The 20,980-nt window shown below is 40.5% G+C and overlaps 1 protein-coding gene across 1 annotated transcript in view; it reads right to left on the minus strand.

The window, feature by feature from the left end:
• Nucleotides 1–20,980, minus strand: part of cdh13 (cadherin 13, H-cadherin (heart)) — a 944,123-nt gene that overhangs the window by 26,351 nt on the left and 896,792 nt on the right. Inside the window, exon 11 of the mRNA XM_078400759.1 lies at nt 14,732–14,874. Within this exon, the coding sequence (XP_078256885.1) occupies nt 14,732–14,874 (143 nt within the window). The remainder of the gene's footprint in view (nt 1–14,731; nt 14,875–20,980) is intronic.

A 20,980-nucleotide genomic window follows, 5' to 3' on the forward strand; every position in this document is an offset into this window, starting at 1 on the left:
GAACAAAGGCAACAGAAAATTCCACCAAGGACCAGGTTTTTACAGCTGGAGGCAGCCCAGGACTGGCAGATGCTGGTGGATGTGGACCAACGGCTTACAGTTCCATCAGAGATAGCCATCACCAACTTAAAGCCTGTTCTTGTCCTCTGGTCGAACTCTCAGCGCATGGTGTATCTTGTGGAGTTCACAGTCCCTTGGGAGGATGCTGTGCAGGAAGCCTTTGAAAGAAAGAAACTGCGATATACAGACCTTGCAGCGGAGGCAGAACAGCAGGGCTGGAGAGCAAAGATCTGCCCAGTAGAAGTTGGATGTCGAGGATTCGTGGCAACATCTACCGTAAGACTGATGAAGGACCTGGGGATCAGCAGACAAGCCCTACGCCAGGCCATCAAGGAAACATCACGGGTGGCAGAGCAGAGTAGCCAGTGCCTCTGAAGAGGAAAGACCCCATTTTGTCTCCCAAATAAACCAGCTAGGCTGATGCAGAGGGGGGTGGTTCTGGGATGCCTGAATGCACCGCTGAGCCTACAGGAGACGTCGTGGGTCCAATCAGCGAAACGTCGATGGAAGTAGGTGCCCATTTGATAACCCCAATGATGTGTCTGCCTAGCCTTTCTCAACATCGGAGGAGCATAGGTGAGTGCTCCCATCACCACCGAAAGCAAGTTGATATTTGGCACTTTGGATTTTTAACATCTTGTCCTGTGTATTTGGAAACAGTTCTTCCAGGCTTTTAAGATGGACCTTCCTTTCCAGAGGCAAGTGGTGTCTGGGCAAGTTGTTGGACAATAATTGCTGGGTCATCTGTTCATCAAAGCCTTATATATGCTTCTGAAATACTCTTATTTTAAGTAATTGTAAATCACAATTAGATATAATTAAAAGTCCTATTTTATGGAAATTCATGCTACTTGCTAAAGTGAAGTCATTTCAAGTCCAGAATTAAAATTCTTGAGCACCTTAATATTTCACCAAAAGGTGGTGAATTTGAAAGACACAGGTAAACAAAGGCATTAATCTGTCTATTTTTCATCATTGATGCTTATGAGAGGAAATAACTTTAAACATCCCAGATATTCCGTGGCATGGTGGTGCAGTGGTAGAGTTGCTGCCTTGCAGCGCCAGAGACCCAGGTTCGATCCTGACTACGGGTTTCGTCTTTATGGAATTTGTACGTTCTCCCGGTAACCGCGTGGGTTTTCTCTAAGATCTTCGGTTTCCTCCCACACTCCAAATACGTACTGGTTTGTTGGCTAATCGACGGTAAAATTGTATATTGTTCCTAGTTTGTGTGGAATAGTGCTAGTGTACGAGGTGATCGCTTGTCGGCGTGGACTCGGTGGGCCGAAGGGCCTGTTTCTGCGCTGTATCTCTAAATTAAAATATTCCCTGCTTCTGCATTCCTTCAGTGGCTTCTGCTCCAGCCACCTTCCCAATGAGGATTGTCACTGCTCTGTTTCAATAAGATGTTTTTGGTGCTATCTTGGAGTAGGGTGCAAGAGTATTTGGGAATGGCAAATCATAAAATATAATTTCTGATTCCAAGAATTGATTTCTGACACTGAGATTTCAGTGCCTGCTTTATTATTGCATTCTGAAGCAATAATGTTTCTTTTCAGCATACACACACACGCACACAGCCAGAGCCACTATGTCAATAGTTACTGTGTTATGGTGACATTGATGCATTATTGTATATTTACCTTGTCAGAAACCTGCCACTTGTGTATAATGTAATGGAAAAGAGTTTGAATCATTCTTCTTTAAAGTTGCTTCACTCATTACTTTGATGGGAAAACAACACAATTTGAGAATGGGCAATCTCTAATTTCATACAGGCTTGAGGTATGACATGTTTAATTTATATTTCCATGGATGTTGTACAGTTAAAAGGTCAGGGCCTGTCTTCAACCTCTCCTCCAACCAAGATTCACTTGCAAGAGCAAGATTCCAAAATAGTAAATTGAAACTGTCCAAATTTATTCACCATTAATGAGTAGAAGTCATTGTTGTTAATTGAAGTTGACATTTAGAAATCAACGACATTGTCTGAATTAGAAAGCTTATTAAAAAACCCTGCAAGGTTAGGTGATGTGGAAAGTGAAATGAAAGATGTCGAATTGGTGGGGTGAAGATGAAACAGAATGAATGTTATTAGAACAGGGTGGAGAAAAATTACATGACCTATTTTGTACATGACTTTGTTAATCATGCTTTTTAAAATTCATGTCATCACACAACTGTTTGTGCCAATAGCGGGCAAAATTTTAGTGCCACGTCTTTGGCCTCTGCAAGATCCTTTACAGTGCGTGTGTCATGCAGCGTGTCACAGCTCAGGAGATGTTCCATAGTCTGGAGGCCCCGTCCACACTCGCAGTCTGCAGCATCTTCAGTGTATCCCCACTTCAACATGTTCGATTTGCTCCTCCCCATGCCTGTCTGCAGACTGTTGAGACTGCGCCAGGTTATCCACGGTTGGTCGGAACCTGGTGGGACTTTCTCAGAGGGATCGATTGCCATGTGAATGTCTTCCGGAGATTTCTCTCGTCTCTCTTCCCAGAGTTTGAGCCTTCTGGACGATGCACTGCAGTCCAGGGGATGGACAAAAGAGGAAACCTGCGTGATTTCAAATGCTGAGGTTGCAATGGGTGATCATGTAGGGGGTGCCTTTCATCACTGTATCCATCGTTAATCATGCTGATATTAATGAGATTAATTGTCCTACAACTACAAGTGCCCCACAACTACAACAATAATTTGTAAATAAATTGTGTTCTTAATACAGAAAAATATTCACAGTCCTTTCTTAGGAAGATTATCAAACAATACTTGACATTTGTTCATGTAAAGAGATTAGGCTGTTGGCCAAAATTTGGTTGAAGAGAATAATTTACGGAAACTAAAAGGACAAATAGAGAAAAGAAAAACACAGAGCAGCAGTGAAGATTAGAAAGGGATTTTGGAGGGCAGACCACAGGCAACAGAAGGCAAGTGAATGAAGAGAGAAACTATCATGATAGGGTTTGCCTAGGATTTCAGAATTGAAAAAGGACAGAAATCCTGAACTAAAACCAGAAAATGCTGGAAATACTCAACAGGTCATGCAGCTTCTGTGGGAAGAGAAGCAAAGTGGCATTTCATATTGAAGACAGTTCTTCAGAACTGGAAATCCTGGAGACTTGTTGGAAGTCACAGAAGTAATTCTTCAATGTTTCACTTCCACAGGGGAATCTGCCAGTGAATTGGCAACAAAGCAGCTCGCCTGTTAATTGCAATGGAAGGAATGTTGATACAAGTGAAAGGTTTCCTGGAACCAATATACTTTTTTGGAATTTGTATTAGTTAAATATTTTAAATAACTTCTAATTTAATACTGTTTAAAACTGATAGTTGGAGAAAATCTTGCTGTGATTTAAAGTAAAAGGATGGACATTTTCGAATCAAATTAATCTCAGTGTGATTAATTCATTTTTTGTTCTGGTTTCTAGTTCAAGTTCTGAGGAAGTTTACTGAGAGTGCTTTCTGTAAAATCCATGTTTTTAGGCCTAAAATAAATTGATATCTGAGTCAGTTTCTTCGCTCTGTACTGATATTTGACGGGACTGTGATGTAGACTCAATATTTTTCATTTACGGGGAGGAATCAAAATGCTTTGTAATTGCTATCCAATTCTTGCAGTAATGTAACAGATGAATTACTGTAGCTGATTCTTAACTGTAAAGAATAACTTGATCTATAATGAGCAACTTGCTTATTAATTTGACTTTGGAATATATTGGTTAACTTAAGATGTTCCTGTTGTTATTGTGCAGAAATAGAGACATAAAAACAGCTTTTTTCCACGAGTGATAGTTCTGCTCAATAACCAAAGTCTGTAGTCTCTTTTTTGCTCTGGTTTATTTTCACCCACATGTTTAGACCGTAATGGTGTATCCTTATTGTTTTGATGTGTTTATGCTTTATTCTTAATTGTTAACTGTATGTTTGTGTTGTCATTTGTGAGCGGAGCACCAAGGCACATTCCTTGTATCTGCATACTTGGCCAATAAACGTATTCATTCAATCATTCATTCATTCATTTTCAATGTCCAGCACGAGAGTGGTTGATAATATTTCTGATAAATCAATGCCACAACTCACAGCAAAGCTAGAATCCTATTTTGCATCTTATGATTCGTTGATAGACACAAAATGCAGGAGTAACTTAGCGGGTCTTGCAGCATCTCTGGAGAAAAGGATTGTAACATGCTGCAAACGATGAACAGACATCTGCTTTTGTTTTGAAGGGGCTACACAGGAGTCTACCAGAAATGACGTCTTATTCCAGATTCCTTTTTGTCCTCTCTAGCAAAATCATCATTTGTGTCAAGCTTTTTATGATATAAATAATTAATTACTTTAGTCTAGTAATTATGATCAGTGTGACATATACATTTTGTCTCAAGACATTTTTTTTTGTATAAGGATCCAATATTTAGTTTTTTTATTATTGGCAATGTCCAGGCAGATTTTGACTGTCGCATGAAATTGCAGTGATTTTAAACTGAATGGTATTTGGGAACGAAGTACTGAACCAGAACAGTACGTACAAAGATGTACAGGCTTGTAGGTTAATTGACTTCGGTAAAATTGTAAATGGTCCCTAGAGTGCGTACGATAGTGCTAGCGTGCTGCAATCACTGGTCCGAAGAGCTGTTTCTGCACTGTATCTCTAAAAACTTTTTTAAAAACAGCATTTAAAAGCCTTTTTGGTCTATCTTGCTCTGCTCTATTATCTTTGGTTTAAACCCACAAGTGTAGCACTTGCAAACCATCATGCTGAATGACTCTTTGAGTTCTAAAATTGGTACACTTGAACTTTTTGAACAAATAATCAGTGACGATGGCAGCCGACTTGCCACTGACAGGCAGTCCTGGACCAATAGTTCCCTCCCAAATTCCATGCAAATTAAAATCAATGCTATTCCATGCAATGGCCACTTTTTTGTCTGGAGTCGATAATAAGTATTGGAATATTAAATAATACACCCTTACACAAACAAATTAATGATATAAAATTCATAATTTACACTACCAAATCATTAATGTGGATATAAAGGCTCAAGAGGATAAAAATACTTCTTCAATTAATCATTTACATTACATATGTTTGGCATAGATGTTATGGTGTCGTCAGCGAGACTTTCTTAATATTTAGTTCTGAGTTGTTATTAAATAAAATGCGCGATATGTGTGATTATTTTTAATTTGGATTGCAATGACAGTGAAGAAAAAGTTGAATGTGGAGCCATCCACTCGAGTGCACACATCGCTGGGCAGAGATTGTTCAGAAATTAAACTCATTCCAAATAAAGCAGCAAGTTACACAAGAAGGAACCAAGTTTAAAATTGGCTTTTGGCTTGTCTAATCTTTCCAGTCTGGCTCTCTGTATCTGTGCGCATGTATTTAACATACAAATCTTGTACTAATCAATCTGCAATACTGAAAGCAGTTTTGTTCCTTGAATGTTCTAATGTTTCTCTTACTTCTGCCTCAACTACCTCCTCTGGCAGTCCATTCCATATCCCACCAACCTCTGTGTGATTATTTATAATACCAAACCAAATAAATAACTTTAGTTATTAAGCATTAGCAAATAAAAGGAGTTTGGCAATATGACTACATATATTTTTCAACTCTATTCTACAATTGCCATAAGTTGTGCAACAAGTCAAGTTAGGAAAAGGGGACGTACAACGAGATCTGGGTGTCCAAGTGCATCAGTCACTGAAAGGAAGCATGCAGGTACAGCAGGCAGTGAAGAAAGCCAATGGAATGTTGGCCTTCATAACAAGAGGAGTTGAGTATAGGAGCAAAGAGGTCATTCTGCAGTTGTACAGGGCCCTAGTGAGACCGCACCTGGAGTACTGTGTACAGTTTTGGTCTCCAAATTTGAGGAAGGATATTCTTGCTATTGAGGGCGTGCAGCGTAGGTTTACTAGGTTAATTCCCGGAATGGCAGGACTGTCATATGTTGAAAGACTGGAGCAGCTAGGCTTGTATACACTGGAATTTAGAAGGATGAGAGCAGATCTTATTGAAACGTATAAGATTATTAAGGGGTTAGAGGCAGGAAACGTTAGAGGCAGGAAACATGTTCCCAATGTTGGGGGAGTCCAGAACAAGGGGCCACAGTTTAAGAATAAGGGGTAGGCCATTTAGAACTGAGATGAGGAAAAACTTTTTCAGTCAGAGAGTTGTGAATCTGTGGAATTCTCTGCCTCAAAAGGCCAATTCTCTGAATGCATTCAAGAGAGAGCTAGATAGAGCTCTTAAGGATAGCAGAGTCAAGGGGTATGGGGAGAAGGCAGGAACGGGGTACTGATTGAGAATGATCAGCCATGATCACATTGAATGGCGGTGCTGGCTCAAAGGGCCGAATGGCCTCCTCCTGCACCTATTGTCTATTGATTGAATCACCTTCATCCCTGCAATCAGATTCGGAAAAGACAGAATCATTTTGTAGAGTTAGAGCTTCCATAAATTAAAAATGATCAGAGGGTATTTAAGCTATTTATGATAAAGAGGAGGAGCACCATATGAGTTGGGGCTCGATATTTACTTTACACCAAGTCTGGAATCAGATATATTACATCATATTGGAGGTAAGGAAAGGTGAGAAAAATGGAGATTATGATAGATTAGGAAGAAAAAATTTGCTAAACATATATAAACATACATAAACAACAAGGAATTAAAGGAAAGGGTGTGAGGATCAGAGATTTGTGAAAAGAATGCCCAGAGAATGTAAAAGACACAGACATTGGAAAAAAAAAACAAAAGCATAGTTTACAACTTCATTGGACCGCTATTGGGATTTATTTGACAACGTTACTGTTCTACCAATTACTGCACCAACACTATTAGAGAGACATATTTAATGTATGAGGCAAGATCTTCGATGGCTTTGGTTGTGAATGGAAAATGATTACTTTGAGTTAAATGACTGCTAAAGAACAAGGATAAAAAATAATATTGTCTGATGCTGAAAGATTATTTTTGTTACAGCATGCTTTCTCTCTAGTCTTTCCAAAGTAGAGGCCACATGTCGTGTGATTGGGAATTGAAATTGCAAAGCCTTTTCAATTTACCATATAATCTCCCTCTATTTTATTCCACACACATCACTAATAGGGCACTAAATGAAGGCTATTTGCTTGATATTTACTGTAACATGCTGCAGCATATTGGAGGAATGAAATGTGATCTTTTCACTTCCATTATATATAGGCTACAATTTTTAAAGCATTTATATGTTATTGTTTTATTTCTTTTATAAGCTTTATCAAAGATATTAATGCTCAATATAGAATTGTTTGGTCGACCACCCTCATTCTGTTTTGCAATTCAATTTTGATCATGTCTACTGCTTAAAGAGACAAAGCCTTTGCAAGCACCACCCCCCCCCCCCCACTAACAGATATTGAAGACATTTAAGTTTGTGTCTGTTCACAGACCCATTTATTCCATAGTAACAAGATATCCCTATCTCTCCTAGTACTTCAATAAGAAATTCTTGAAGGGCTTCTGCATCAGAATGAATGCACAGCTCAATCCATATTCAATGCTCCACTGAATGAAAGATAACAGTCTCATTGCGAGCTATAACTGAGAGCTATATTTTCACAAGTAGCTGAAATTTGCAGGCACCATGCTAATAACTATTCTTGACCATACGGCATGGTGGCGCAGCGGTAGTGTTGCTGCCTATATGGCACCAGAGACCCAGGTTCAATCCTGACTACGTTGCTATGGAGTTTTACGTTCTCCCTGTGATCATATGGGTTTTCCCCCGGTGCTCTGGTTTCCTCCCACATTGCAAATGCATGCAAGTTTGTAGGTTAATTGGCTTCTGTAAAATTGTCCCTAGTATCTAGGATAGAACTCGTGTATGGGTGATTGCTGGTTGGTGCAGAATCGGTGAAACAAAAGGGCTTGTTTCCACACTGTATCTCTAAACTAAAACTAATCTGAAATTTCTTTTCAGCAAAATATGGTTAAGATATGGTAAGGATGTAAGTAACTGAAGATTTTACAATATGTACAAACAAAACTAAGATTTTTTGCTTTCTTCTTACTTTTCCGTCGTTCTAATATTATCAGAGATTTGTGTCCGAGCGATATTTGTATTTGTTTATATTGCCAAAATATTTGCCATGGAGAAGATCCAAATACCGGGTGACACTAGCGCAGGAAGGAACTGCAGATGCTGGTTTACACTGAAGATGGACACAAAATGTCTAATGGAGTAAGTCAGTGGGACAGGCAGCATCTCTGGTTAGAAGGAATGGGTGACGAGGCTGTCATCCTCAGACTGAGGCCGAAGAAGGGTCTCGACCCGAAACGTCACCCGTTCCTATCCAGAGATGCTGCCTGTGCCGCTAAGTTACTCAAGGTGACACAAGAACTGGTCCATTTGTGACCCTTCATGAATTGGCGAGGTGCAGCAAGGCAAACTGATACTGACGGAAGATCCCTGGGACCATGGTAACAAAGCAAAGGTCCCAACATGCCTTCACACCCTACACCTGATGACTTTACACCTGCAAGCTTAATCCTGTTGGGAAACTATTGAAAACACTTATATTTAATGCTATTTTAATACATGAAGAGAGCTAAGATCAAGACGAGAAGCCAAATGTCTACCATATGCAGTCAAGAATCCATTAATTTTGAAGACAAGGGTGAGCGTCTACTCTTCACATTGCAAATATCAGATAATGATGGAGGCTTCCTGAAGGTATAGTTCTAGGTATAGCAAAGAGAATAGACATTTACTAATAAACTACCAGTGACGGGATGCCTTGCTACCTTACAGTGAACTTTTTCGGATGAAGTGTACATTTTTTGTCATGCACCATTACTACATCCAATTTGTCCTTCAGGGATCACATCCGTTTCAGCAGCACATTATTGGTATTACTGTTCAAAAATATAAATTCTCCATTGCAATGAACTTACAATCAACGGAGAGGTTTGACAATTTACAACTAGAAACTGTGGAAAATTGTACCAGGGATCTTTAGAGATAGAGAGAGGTGGAAGAGGCAGAGGGAGGGGGAGAGAGGAAGGAGAGAGGAAGAGGGGAATGGAAGAGGGGGAGATGGGGAGAGAGGGTGAGGATGGAGGGGGAGGGGGGAGGGGGGGGGGGAGAGAGTGTGTGAGAGAAGGAGAGTGGGAGTGAGGGAGAGAGACAGAGAAAAGATTGGAGATTGTCCACTGAGTAGGTACAAGAAATAGAACTGAATGTTAACAGAGTGACCATCATTACAAGCTTCAAATGGGGCAATGCTTGGATATTAAGGTCAATTCTCAATATGTATTTGTCAACTTTTTTCATAAAACGTTATGTCGATTGTGTTTACTTCGAGCCACAATAACACAGTGGATGAATTACTTGACTGGTATCCAAACGTCGTCGGTGCCCGGAGTTTAATCACTGGTCACCAGCACAAAATGCTCCATGTAATTGTGACAGCAAGTTGCATCCAGTCTCAGAAATTCATTGCATTGTCTTCAATGGAATGTATTTTGGAGGCACAGGACATCACACTGCATCATGTGTTCAGTGCTTCCAAATAGGGATGCATTTCTAAGCACTGTACTTAAACTGGAAGCATCAATATCTATTCCAGCACAGCAGCTGAGAATCTTAGCAGCTCCAGCAACAGTAAATCTGGTGTAAATATTAGAACCAGTAAAAATGGTCATAAAGCCGCTGGAATGTCATAAAAAATCCACTCCAAACCCGCAGCAATGTGTTTAACTCTGAATTAACCTTTTAAATTGTCACTTAATTTAATGAAAGTAAACGATGGACAATAAAACACTGACCTTGACAACAATGCCATATCTCAAATAAATAAAATATTAAGACAAAAACATTTAACATCTATTATGCCAACAGATCTCAGAATTTCAATGCCAGTGGTTGAATTTACTGGAATGCAAGCACTTCTGTGTAATAAATTAATATACATTTGTCGGTGCTGAATTTTAAAACAGGAGAACATATAATAAATAAAATGAATATCATAATCAAGTTTCACATTTAAACAAGTTACATTGGACAGGCCTCACTGTGGGCAACTTGAAACCCAATTGCCCTTGTACTGACTCATACTACATCTTATTTCTTATTTCCTGACACTAAATGCCAATCTTATTCTCCTGCACTCACTGATTGCTTTCATTTCCAGCCACTTTTGTAATAACATTTGTAAAAATCATCGCTGGCACCATGGAATCACCTTCACCTTGAAACACACAGATTTTTATAACATACATGGAATTTGACATGTTTCTGTGTTTGGAATTTGTTCCTTTTAATAATTATCGATATACAATACTTGGATTTTTCATTGGGTATTATAGCGAAGCCTCAAGCAGTGGCAAAGATAACAAAATGGCTCCTTTTATTGTTCGAATGGCTTAAAGAGAGGGAGAGATTTAAGAGAAAAAACAACCCAAAGTGCTGCAGTAACTCAGTGGGTTAGGCAGCATTTCCTGGAGAACGTGGATAGGTGACGTTTCAGACTCTGAGGTTTAAGAGAACAGTTTGCGGCAAACTCAGACACTACAAGGCCAAGGGAAACTGAAATGAGGATGGGAGTGGGGTTTGGGATTAATGTAAAAGACAGACATAAATGCAGAGATACATAGATACATAGACAATAGGTGCAGGAGTAGGCCATTCGGCCCTTTGAGCAAGCACCGCCATTCATATCATATACATACAGCCGGAAACAGGCCTTTTTTCGGCCCTCCAAGTCCGTGCCGCCCAGTGATCCCCGTACATTAACACTATCCTACACCCACTAGGGACAATTTTTACATTTACCCAGCCAATTAACCTTCAGTACCCCGTTCCTGCCTTCTCCCCATACCCCTTGATTCCACTAGCCCTAAGAGCTCTATCTAACTCTCTTTTGAATGCATGCAGTGAATTGGCCTCCACTGCCTTCTGAGGCAGAGAATTCCACAAATTCACAACTCTCTGAGTGAAAAAGGTTTTCCTCATCTTTGGTTAGTTCGTAAATTTGAGCCAACACCAAAATTGGTGGAGTTATGAACAGTGAAGAAGCCTGTCAAAGGATACAGCAGGATAGTGAGACCGCACCTGGAGTACTGTGTGCAGTTTTGGTCTCCAAATTTGAGGAAGGATATTCTTGCTATTGAGGGCGTGCAACGTAGGTTTACTAGGTTAATTCCTGGAATGGCGGGACTGTCATATGTTGAAAGACTGGAGCGACTAGGTTTGTATACACTGGAATTTAGAAGGATGAGAGGGGATCTTATCGAAACGTATAAGATTATTAAGGGGTTGGACACGTTAGAGGCAGGAAACATGTTCCCAATGTTGGGGGAGTCCAGAACCAGGGGCCGCAGTTTAAGAATAAGGGGTAGGCCATTTAGAACAGAGATGAGGAAAAACTTTTTTAGTCAGAGAGTTGTGAATCTGTGGAATTGTCTGCCTCAGAAGGCAGTGGAGGCCAATTCTCTGAATACATTCAAGAGAGAGCTAGATAGAGCTCTTAAGGATAGCGGAGTCAGGGGGTATGGGGAGAAAGCAGGAAGGGGGTACTGATTGAGAATGATCAGCCATGATCACATTGAATGGTGGTGCTGGCTCGAAGGGCCGAATGGCCTCCTCCTGCACCTATTGTCTATTGTCTATTGTTATAGATCAGTTACAAACATGGGCGAAGAAATGGCAGATGGAGCTTAATCTGGGCGTGCGAGACGCTGCACTTTCGGAGGTTGAATGTCAGGGGAAAGTATACAGTTAATGGCAAGCCTTTTAACAGCATTGTTGTGCAGAGGGAATTTGGTGTCCATGGTCATAGTTTGCTGAAAGGCGGCAAAATAAGAATGGTTTAGAAGGCATATGATATGTTTGTCTTCATTAGTCGGGCATTGAGTATAAGAAACAGAAAGTCATTTTGCAGCTTTATAAAGCTTTGATTAACCTGCATTTGGAATATTGTGTGTAGTTCTGGTCATCTCATTAGAGGAAGGGTGTGCATGATTTGGAGAGGTGCAATAGACATTTACCAAATGTTGTCTGGATAACAGGATATGAGTTGCTAGGAGAGGTGGTTCAAACAACCTGGGTCTCTGGTACTGTAAGGCAGCAACTCTACTGTTGCACTACCGTACTGCCTCAAAGTGTTCTAAAGAATATTCTGATATCTTTATTAATTTCCCGATTGAATCATCCCTCATTGTATCATTAAATGAATCCCATAAGCTGAAACGAGAATCTCCCTTGTTGTGATTATTAAACTTTCCTCAGAATCTTCAGTGAACAGAGCAATATGTGAATGAGGGAGAATGGAAATGTCAATGTAAAATGAGCTGGGCAAACAGAAGCTCAAGCATAACATTTAGGGTCAGTAGAAACAAAGTAAGTATTTACTGTATATGTCTGGAATTTGGTCAGTCTGAAGAAGGGTCTCGACCCGAAAAGTCACCCATTCCCTCTCTCCTAGATGCTGCCTGACCTGCTGAGTTACTCCAGCATTTTGTGATACCTTCGATTTGTACCAGCATCTGCAGTTATTTTCCTACACTTATCTTAAAGACCAGTGTACAAATCTGGCCCAGTAATTTATGAAGGTATGCAGACAATATTTGTTTGTATAAAGCCCTGATAAAATGGCAAATATGCAGAACTGGTGACTAATTTTGTCCCTAAAGCCGCAAGTGCTTGGGTGTTTTAGTGTCAGTTGCTGCTGTTTCTTTGGATTTACAAGTTCCTAAGTTATAGGAGTAGAATTAGGCCATTCAGCCCATCGAGTCTACTCTGCCATTCAATCATGGCTGATCTCTGCCACCTAATCCCATTTTCCTGCCTTCTACCCATAACTCGACACCCGTTTTAATCAAGAATTTGTCTATCTCCGCCTTAAAAATATCCACTGACTTGGTCTCCACAAGCCTCTGTGGCAATGAGTTCCACAGATTAACTACCCTCTGACTAAAGAAGTTCCTCCTCACCTCCTTTCTAAAAGAGTGGCCCTTAATTCTGAGGCTATGACCTCTGGCCCTAGACTCTCCCACCAGTGGATACATCCTTACCTTATCCATTCTATCTATGTCTTTCATTATTCTGTAAGTTTCAATGCGGTTCCCCCTAAACTCCAGCGAGTCGAGGCCTAGTGCTGTCAAGCACTCATCATATGCTAACCCACTCATTCCTGGAATCATTTTTGTAAACCTCCTCTGCAGCCTCTCCAGAACCAGCACATCCTTCCTCAGATATGGGGCCCAAATTTGCTCTGTACTCCAAATGCGGCCTGATCAGTGTCTTCTGGAGCCTCAGCATTACATCTCTTACATTACATTTACCATTTACGGAAGCTATCAGTTAAACTCATGGCTCGGGTCCCAGTATATTGCAGCTGAACCTTGTTTCCTGATCCAATTAGCAGACTGGCTTCCCATGGAATACTCGACAAACCTGCTACCAGAATAAGGAGATATACTGCAGACCAAGAAATGCAAGTTATAAAATCTCAAGCTTCCAAGATTCACAATAAACAGTATAATGAGAGCAGAAATAAACTTCTGTAGAAATCGATTAGCTCAGCTGTAAGAACAAAAGAAACTTCAAAATCAAATCAGTTAGAAGGTGCTCGTAATTGTGGAACAGTGATGGTGCTTTCTACTTGATTACGAAAAGGTGAATGAAATGCTCTTAACTTGTAGAAACAAGGAACTCCAGATGCTGGTTTGCACAAAAGGACACAAAACGCTGAAGTAACTCAGCAGGTCAGGCAACATCTCTGGAGGCCATGGAAAGGTGATTTTTCAGGCCTTCTTTAGGCTCAAAGTTTGCAAAAAGGGTCCTGACACGAAACATCACTCATCCATGTTCTCCACAGATGCTGCCTGACCTGCTGAGTTACTCCAGCACTTATGTCCTTAATGGAATGCTGTTGCCTTACGAGTTCACTCATTCCAAACAATACTTCATCTACATTGAAACACAAGGAACTGTAGATAGTGATTTACTCCAGCACTTTTTTCGTTTTTTTCATTTACATCTACGTCAGTCCAGCTGGTGTAAATCATCAGTGAGATCCAGCAGGTTGATGAGTGAAATTGGAGGAATTACATTTTCAGAAACTTTGTAAAAGGTTGATCAAACTTGGACAAACTTGACAAGTTTATCAAATGGGTCATAAGGTCATAAGATCATAAGTGATAGTAGAATTAGGCCATTCAGCCCATTAAGTCTACTCCGCCATTCATTCATGGCTGATCTATCTCTTCCTCCTAACCCCATTCTTCTGCCTTCTCCCCATAACCCCCGACACCTGCACTAATCAAGAATCTATCTATCTCAGCCTTAAAAATATCCACTGACTCGGCCTCCATTGCCTTCTGTGGCAAAGAATTCCACAGATTTACCACCCTCTGACTAAAGAAATTTCTCCTCATCTCCATCCTTTAATTCTGAGGCTATGACCTCTAGTCTTAGACTCTCCCACTAGCAGAAACATCCTCTCCACATCCACTCTGTCCAAGCCTTTTACTATTCTGCATGTTTCAGCAAGGCCCTTCCCCCCCCCCCCCCCCCCTCGTTTTTTTAAACTCTAGGTCCTTTGATCATTCATGATGCAATTGGAATTAGCAGTGGACAATATTACGATATGCGCATTCAAAGAAGAAATTACTTTTACGTACCGCTGTCAGTTGCAAGAAATAACGCTGTGTATTGACTGTCATGCGCAAAGGGAGATTCGCGGTCCATCGCAGCTCTGGTGGTAACGGTGCCATTTGTGGGATTGATGGTCAGCCAGCCGGCAGGATCCTGAAACTGCGCAAACCTGCCAAAGGCAACCTCAATGTCAGTATCTTGCAGATTCAATTAAAAAGAAGCCAGAGATTACAACAAACACGTAAACCTATTTGATACTTAATAGTCTCCTTGCAGGTTGCAAAGAGTCCCCCACCATTATTTTTCACTCCGCTTATTTTTTTTGTCCTGTGAAAGGAAAGCATTATCTAAACCATGCAATTCATATTGAATAGACCTGGTGTGTATGGAAGGAACTGCAGATGCTAGTTTAAACCAAAGATAGACACAAAGTGCTGTAGTAACTCAGCGGGACAGGCAGCACCTCTGGAGAGAAGGAATGGGTGACGTTTTGGGTCAAGACCCTTCAGTCTGAAAAAGGGTCTCGACCCGAAACGTCACCCATTCCTTCTCTCCAAATATGCTGCCTGTCTCGCTGAGTTACTCCAGCATTTTGTGTCTATCTTTGAATAAACCTGGAATCTTTTTTGCTATTTCTGGCATCCAAATCATTTTTGTATTTGAGCTTGAAATTTGGCAAGCCATACGATCAAAAATCAAGTTCAGTTAACACTAAAACACGTTTATTGATACTGTGAAAATTAATCCCACTGTAATTGGGCCTTATAACAATTAGAGTTAGTATCTGAAACTCAACAATGCTTCATCTGAACCTATTATGAGTTTTGTAGTTAACATAACGCAGCAATTTATGATCTTTATTGTATCATTGGGCAATTTAGCTTCTTCACTCAGGAGGATATAAATTGTTCAAATGCAACTTCAAAAATGTATCCTTTCAATTGTAAAAAATATTATCACTTTTACTTTACTTGGTAATTATCTAAACATTTATCATAATAGATTAATAAGATAATCTACAGCTTCTTACAGCCCGCTGTTATTTATCTTTATCTAAATGATGGCATACAACAGGACAGTAATTATGGTCTATTGTGTTCATAATTTTACTCAAATAATTTAACTGATCATCAGATATAAATTATATAATGCTGGAGTAACTCAGCAGGTCAGGCAGCATCTCGGGAGAGAAGGAATGGGTTCACAAAATGCTGGAGTAACTCAGCAGGTCAGGCAGCATCTCAGGAGAGAAGGAATGGGTGCAGCATTTCAGGAGAGAAGGAATGGGTCAGCATCTCAGGAGAGAAGGAATGGTCCTTCTCTCCTGAGATGCTGCCTGACCTGCTGAGTTATTCCAGCATTTTGTGAATAAATACCTTCGATTTGTACCAGCATCTGCAGTTATTTTCTTACACTATCAGATATAGATATATATAAACATAGCACAAAAAGTAAGGAAATTTGTGTTTGGTAGATTATTTCTTTGTTGTAACAATGCTTCTTGGCAATAAATCTTATACCGTTGGAAAGCCTGTTTATTTCCCTTTTAAATGGTGCCACATTTGTAAGGAACATGCATTTGTGGGATGAGAGCTGAGTATATGGGTTGCGCCCATGAAAAATTTGCCAAATCTTCTCTGCCAATGCCAAACAGCTTATTCTGCCATTGACTCTTGTTCGGTGTTGTTTGGTGGATTGGATGATTGAAGTCTGAAAAAACAAGACATATTGGCAATTTAACAATTTATTCATTTAATAAACAGGAGCCACAGTAGCGTGTGGAAGAACCATACACAGCCATAACAGCCTGGCACCTCCTCCTCATGCTGGTCACCAGCCTGGTCACACACTGTTGTGGGATGGCATCCCATTCTTGTCAGCACCTGGGGGTACCAGAAGCTCAAAACAAGAGTCAATAGCAACAGCAGAATAAGCTGTTTGGCATTGGCAGAGAAGATTTGGCAAATTTTTCATGGGCGCAACCCATATACTCAGCTCTGCTGCTCATCCCACAAATGCATGTTCCTTACAAATGTGGCACCATTTAAAAGGGAAATAAACAGGCTTTCCAACGGTATAAGATTTATTGCCAAGAAACATTGTTACAACAAAGAAATAATCTACCAAACACAAATTTCCTTACTTTTTGTGCTATGTTTATATATATATATCACAAACAGACAGAATAGCTCATATTTCTGTAATTAAATGAAACTTTTTTTACTATTGGCATTTCAGAGGCTTTTAGTTAGGCACATGGATATGCAGGGAATGGGGGGAAATGGATCATGTGCAGGCAGAGGAGATTAGTTTATCTTGGCAGACACAAAAAGCTGGAGTAACTCAGCGGGACAGGCAGCATTTCTGGAGAGAAGGAATGGGTGATGTTTCGGGTGGAGACCCTTCTTCAGTCTTGGCATCAAGTTCGGCACAGACATTATGGACCAAAAGTTCTGTTCTTGTGCTGTACTTTTCCATGTTCTATTATGCGATTAGCTTCTTTCACACAAGAAGGTCGTAGATTCAAGTTGTGCTTCAGACTTGAGTGGTTATTGTAAATTCTCATGACTGTGTAGTTCTAAGGGATTGCTACACAGTCAGAGTTACAGTAGTTTAGGTGGGATGTAAAACCTGTCCTCGCTCCGCTTGGATAATTAAGAAATCCATTTGTACTTTTACAATGTCACCGTGCTGCAGCTGTTAGAGGCATAGCCTCAAAGAGCCAGAGATTCCGGTTTGTGTTGTGTTTTGCGGATCCTCTGGGTCCTCTGGTTTCCTCCCATGTGTCAAAGGTGTGCGGGTTGGAAGAATAATTGGCCACTGTAAATTGTCCTTACTGTGTGGCTTAATAGTGGAATCTGGGAGGAGATGATGAGAATGTGGGGAAAATACAAAAAACAGGCTTAACACAGCCAGAGAGAGACTATGTGCAAACTGGAAGAACAGCACTTTATACTCCTCTTGGGTACCTTATAACCCAATGGTATGAACATTGGAATTCTCCAATTTTAGGTAACCGCGACAAACATTTCCCTTCCCCCTCCCCTTCCCGTTATGGCCCAACACTCCGCCGCTTTCTTTTCACACTCCCCCCCCCCCCCACCCCCCCCCCCCCCCCCCCCAGACAACCCTGGCTGACCTTGCACTGCTTTCTCTCCACCCCCCCTCCCCCCTCACCAAATATTTTTCAACAAGCTTTACAGTTTGCAACTTTTGAGATCAAACTTGCTTTTATCCAACAATCTTCCTATCAGGGAACCACCTCACCCGAGGTCATCTGTTGCTGGCCATGAGTAGGAAGGAACTGCAGATGCCGGTTTGAACCGAAGATAGACACAAAAAGCTGCAGTGACTCAGCGGGTCAGACAGCATCTCTGGAGAAAAGGAATAGGTGACGTTTCAGGTCGAGACCCTTCTTCAGACTATGATTTGTCCGGGCCCCTCGTCTTTCCTAGTTTTTTTCCCCACTCCCCCCTGCAATCAGTCTGAAGAAAGGTCCTGACCCAAAACATCATTTTCTCCAGAGATGCTGTCTGGCCCACGGAGTTACTCCAGCATTTTATGTCTAACAATGTAGAATGAATGCAATTGGATGGCTGATGGTCAGCGGGACTCCATGGGCCAAAAGGTGTGCTTGTGTTTATATGTCTCACTGATTGTTTATGAATCTAAATTTTCTCGAATATATTGGTTTTCGTTTTATTTTGTTCTATCACAAACAAGTGTTGCTTGCTTGTGGGAGCTTGCTGTGTGCATACTGTAATCATGTTTCCATCGTGACTGAGGGGACTACACTTCAAAAGTAGTTAATTATCTGAGCTGCCTTTGGGACATCCTGCGGTCGATTCAGGTGTGATTTAAGACTTCCTTTCTTACCATCGGGCATAAGAGATTAGCGAACAGGCAAAATGAGCCGACTAATTTAAATCCACAATAGACCCAAAACAGGCAAGGGGAGTTGTAGCCAATGCCTGCACTGGCAGAAATATGCTCTGGTTGTGTGGTGCAAAATGAACAGCATGGAAAGAACTTGACTTAGAATTTAAATTTTTTTCTAATTGGATATCAGTATTCTAGATTTAGTATGAAGATTAATAAAGCAATTCTATGCATAAATTGGGCTGGATTCATCTTTAATGAGCTTAACATGAAATGAGAAATATTCTTTCCCGATGCTGTTTTGATGTTACTTTCTCCGTACCAGTTCATTCTGCAGGACTCAGTGTATTAGTGGAAGGTCAGTATGTGGCAGTTCCAGTCAAGCTGCGGTTGATAAATTATAGCTGTCACTGGTGTGATTTAAGGCTCTTGTGCATGCCTTAAAGCTATACGCACCATGTGACTAAAAACCCATAATGGCCCAAAAGCCTTTTGGCACTTCTCTTTCCACATTAAAAAATATATTTTACCAATCTATTTGAAAAGGTGAACGTAAGTGAAAAATACCAAATAAGCTCCATTGGTGATAGGATTCACCGTTTCTGTTATTTTACAATGTCAAGCTTTGAAAGTTCATCGTGGGATAAAACTCTGAAAGTTACAGCTCATCATATCAATTTTTGCGAAGAGTGCAATAGGCAATGGAGTGCAATAAATTTCTTCAGTGTATGTTTTGAGCTTGTTTTTTGTGTTCATCTGTTTAAAGGAAGGCAATGCTTGAAAATAAATCATCGCTGTTCATTCTGGGAAGCCTGCAAGAACTGTGTGCAAATTATCTTCAGTCCAACAACTGTCTACTTGCTCGTTCGCTCATTAATCGCTCAGAGGATGAGTGGCAGTATACTTTACACCTACTGGTCTCTATACAGATATTTTCCAATTCACGTATTCCTTCTGTATATCACCATGCACATCATATTTAATCTGACAACAATATGCTTACCAAATGTTATTTTTCTTACCACAATCGATATATTGCCATATTGACCCTTTTATCAAAGGACCTCTCACTTGGCCTTGGTTTAGTAAAATAATTTTCAGTAAGCTTCCTGCATGACAGCTCAAAATCTTTTTAGTTACTTCACTATCAAGGAGACAGATAGTCCCAGTTATAACTTTGCTTTAATTTTCTATTTATATGAAATGGATTTAACGATATTCGTGCAAGAGATTGTTTATATTTTCAAATTTCTCTTTTACAATTGTATATTTAGTTTAGTTTGGTTTAGAGATACAGCATAGAACCAGGCCCTTTGGCCCAATGAGTCCACACCGACCTGCAATCCCTGCACATTAACACTACCCTACACACACTAGGGCCAATTTACATTTATACCAAGCCAATTAACCTACAATCCTCTACGTCTTTGGAGTGTGGTAGGAAACTGAAGATCTCTGAGAAAACGTGGAGAACGTACAAACTCCACACAGACAGCAGCCGAAGTCGGGACCAAACCCGGGTCTCTTCTTTAACTTCTTTAATGGTAACTTTTATTACTTCAGCCATCTGAAGGCAAGTTAATATAATAATCGACTTGCAAATCATGTAATCCAGACTGTCGATAGCTATATTAGCTTCTGGGTGAAGTGGGTGTGCAGGCACCTAAAATGATGACCTACCAAAGAGGAAAGAAACTTTTTAATGAGCATAAAATGAGATGGTTACGACTAAGATATTCTACCCAAAAGATGATGAAAAACCCCCATAAAGAAGGAGTGAGGGTATATCTACTTTCTTAGAACTTTAAAGAGATTGGACATGTCATTGAATACTCCAACAGATTTCTGCAGATGCACTGTAGAAAGGTTCCTGATTGGTTTCAACACACATGAGTGAAACAGCCTGCAGAGAGCAGTAGACTCAACACAGTCCATTATGGGCACAGCCCTCCCCACCATCATCAGGCGGTGCAGCCTCAAGAAGGCAACATCTATCGTTGAGTATCCCCATCATTCATGCCTTCTTCTTGCTGCCAACATGAGCCACCAGGTGGTCCCACACATTACGTTTAGGAACAGCAACTTTCCCACAACTTTCAGGTTCTTGATCCAACCTGCACAACCCGGATCCTCCATCGAGATGGAACACTGCAGTCTATCTCTTCTATTACCATGGCCTTGCTTTTCTCACTGTGCTTTGCACTAATGTCTTGTTATTTGCTCTATCTTTTACTTTTACTGTCTTGCAGAATTCATTGAATTTAGGAACACAATTTAAAATTAATGTTTTGTGAGTTGTCTGACTTTAGTTGCCGATGATGCTGCTCAAAAGCAAGGTTTTCATTACACCTGCACTTCAGCGTAAGAGTGCACCTCCATATACAATGATCTCGACT

Source organism: Rhinoraja longicauda, chromosome 6 (genome assembly GCF_053455715.1).
Source record: "Rhinoraja longicauda isolate Sanriku21f chromosome 6, sRhiLon1.1, whole genome shotgun sequence".
Taxonomy (NCBI): Eukaryota; Metazoa; Chordata; class Chondrichthyes; order Rajiformes; family Arhynchobatidae; genus Rhinoraja; species Rhinoraja longicauda.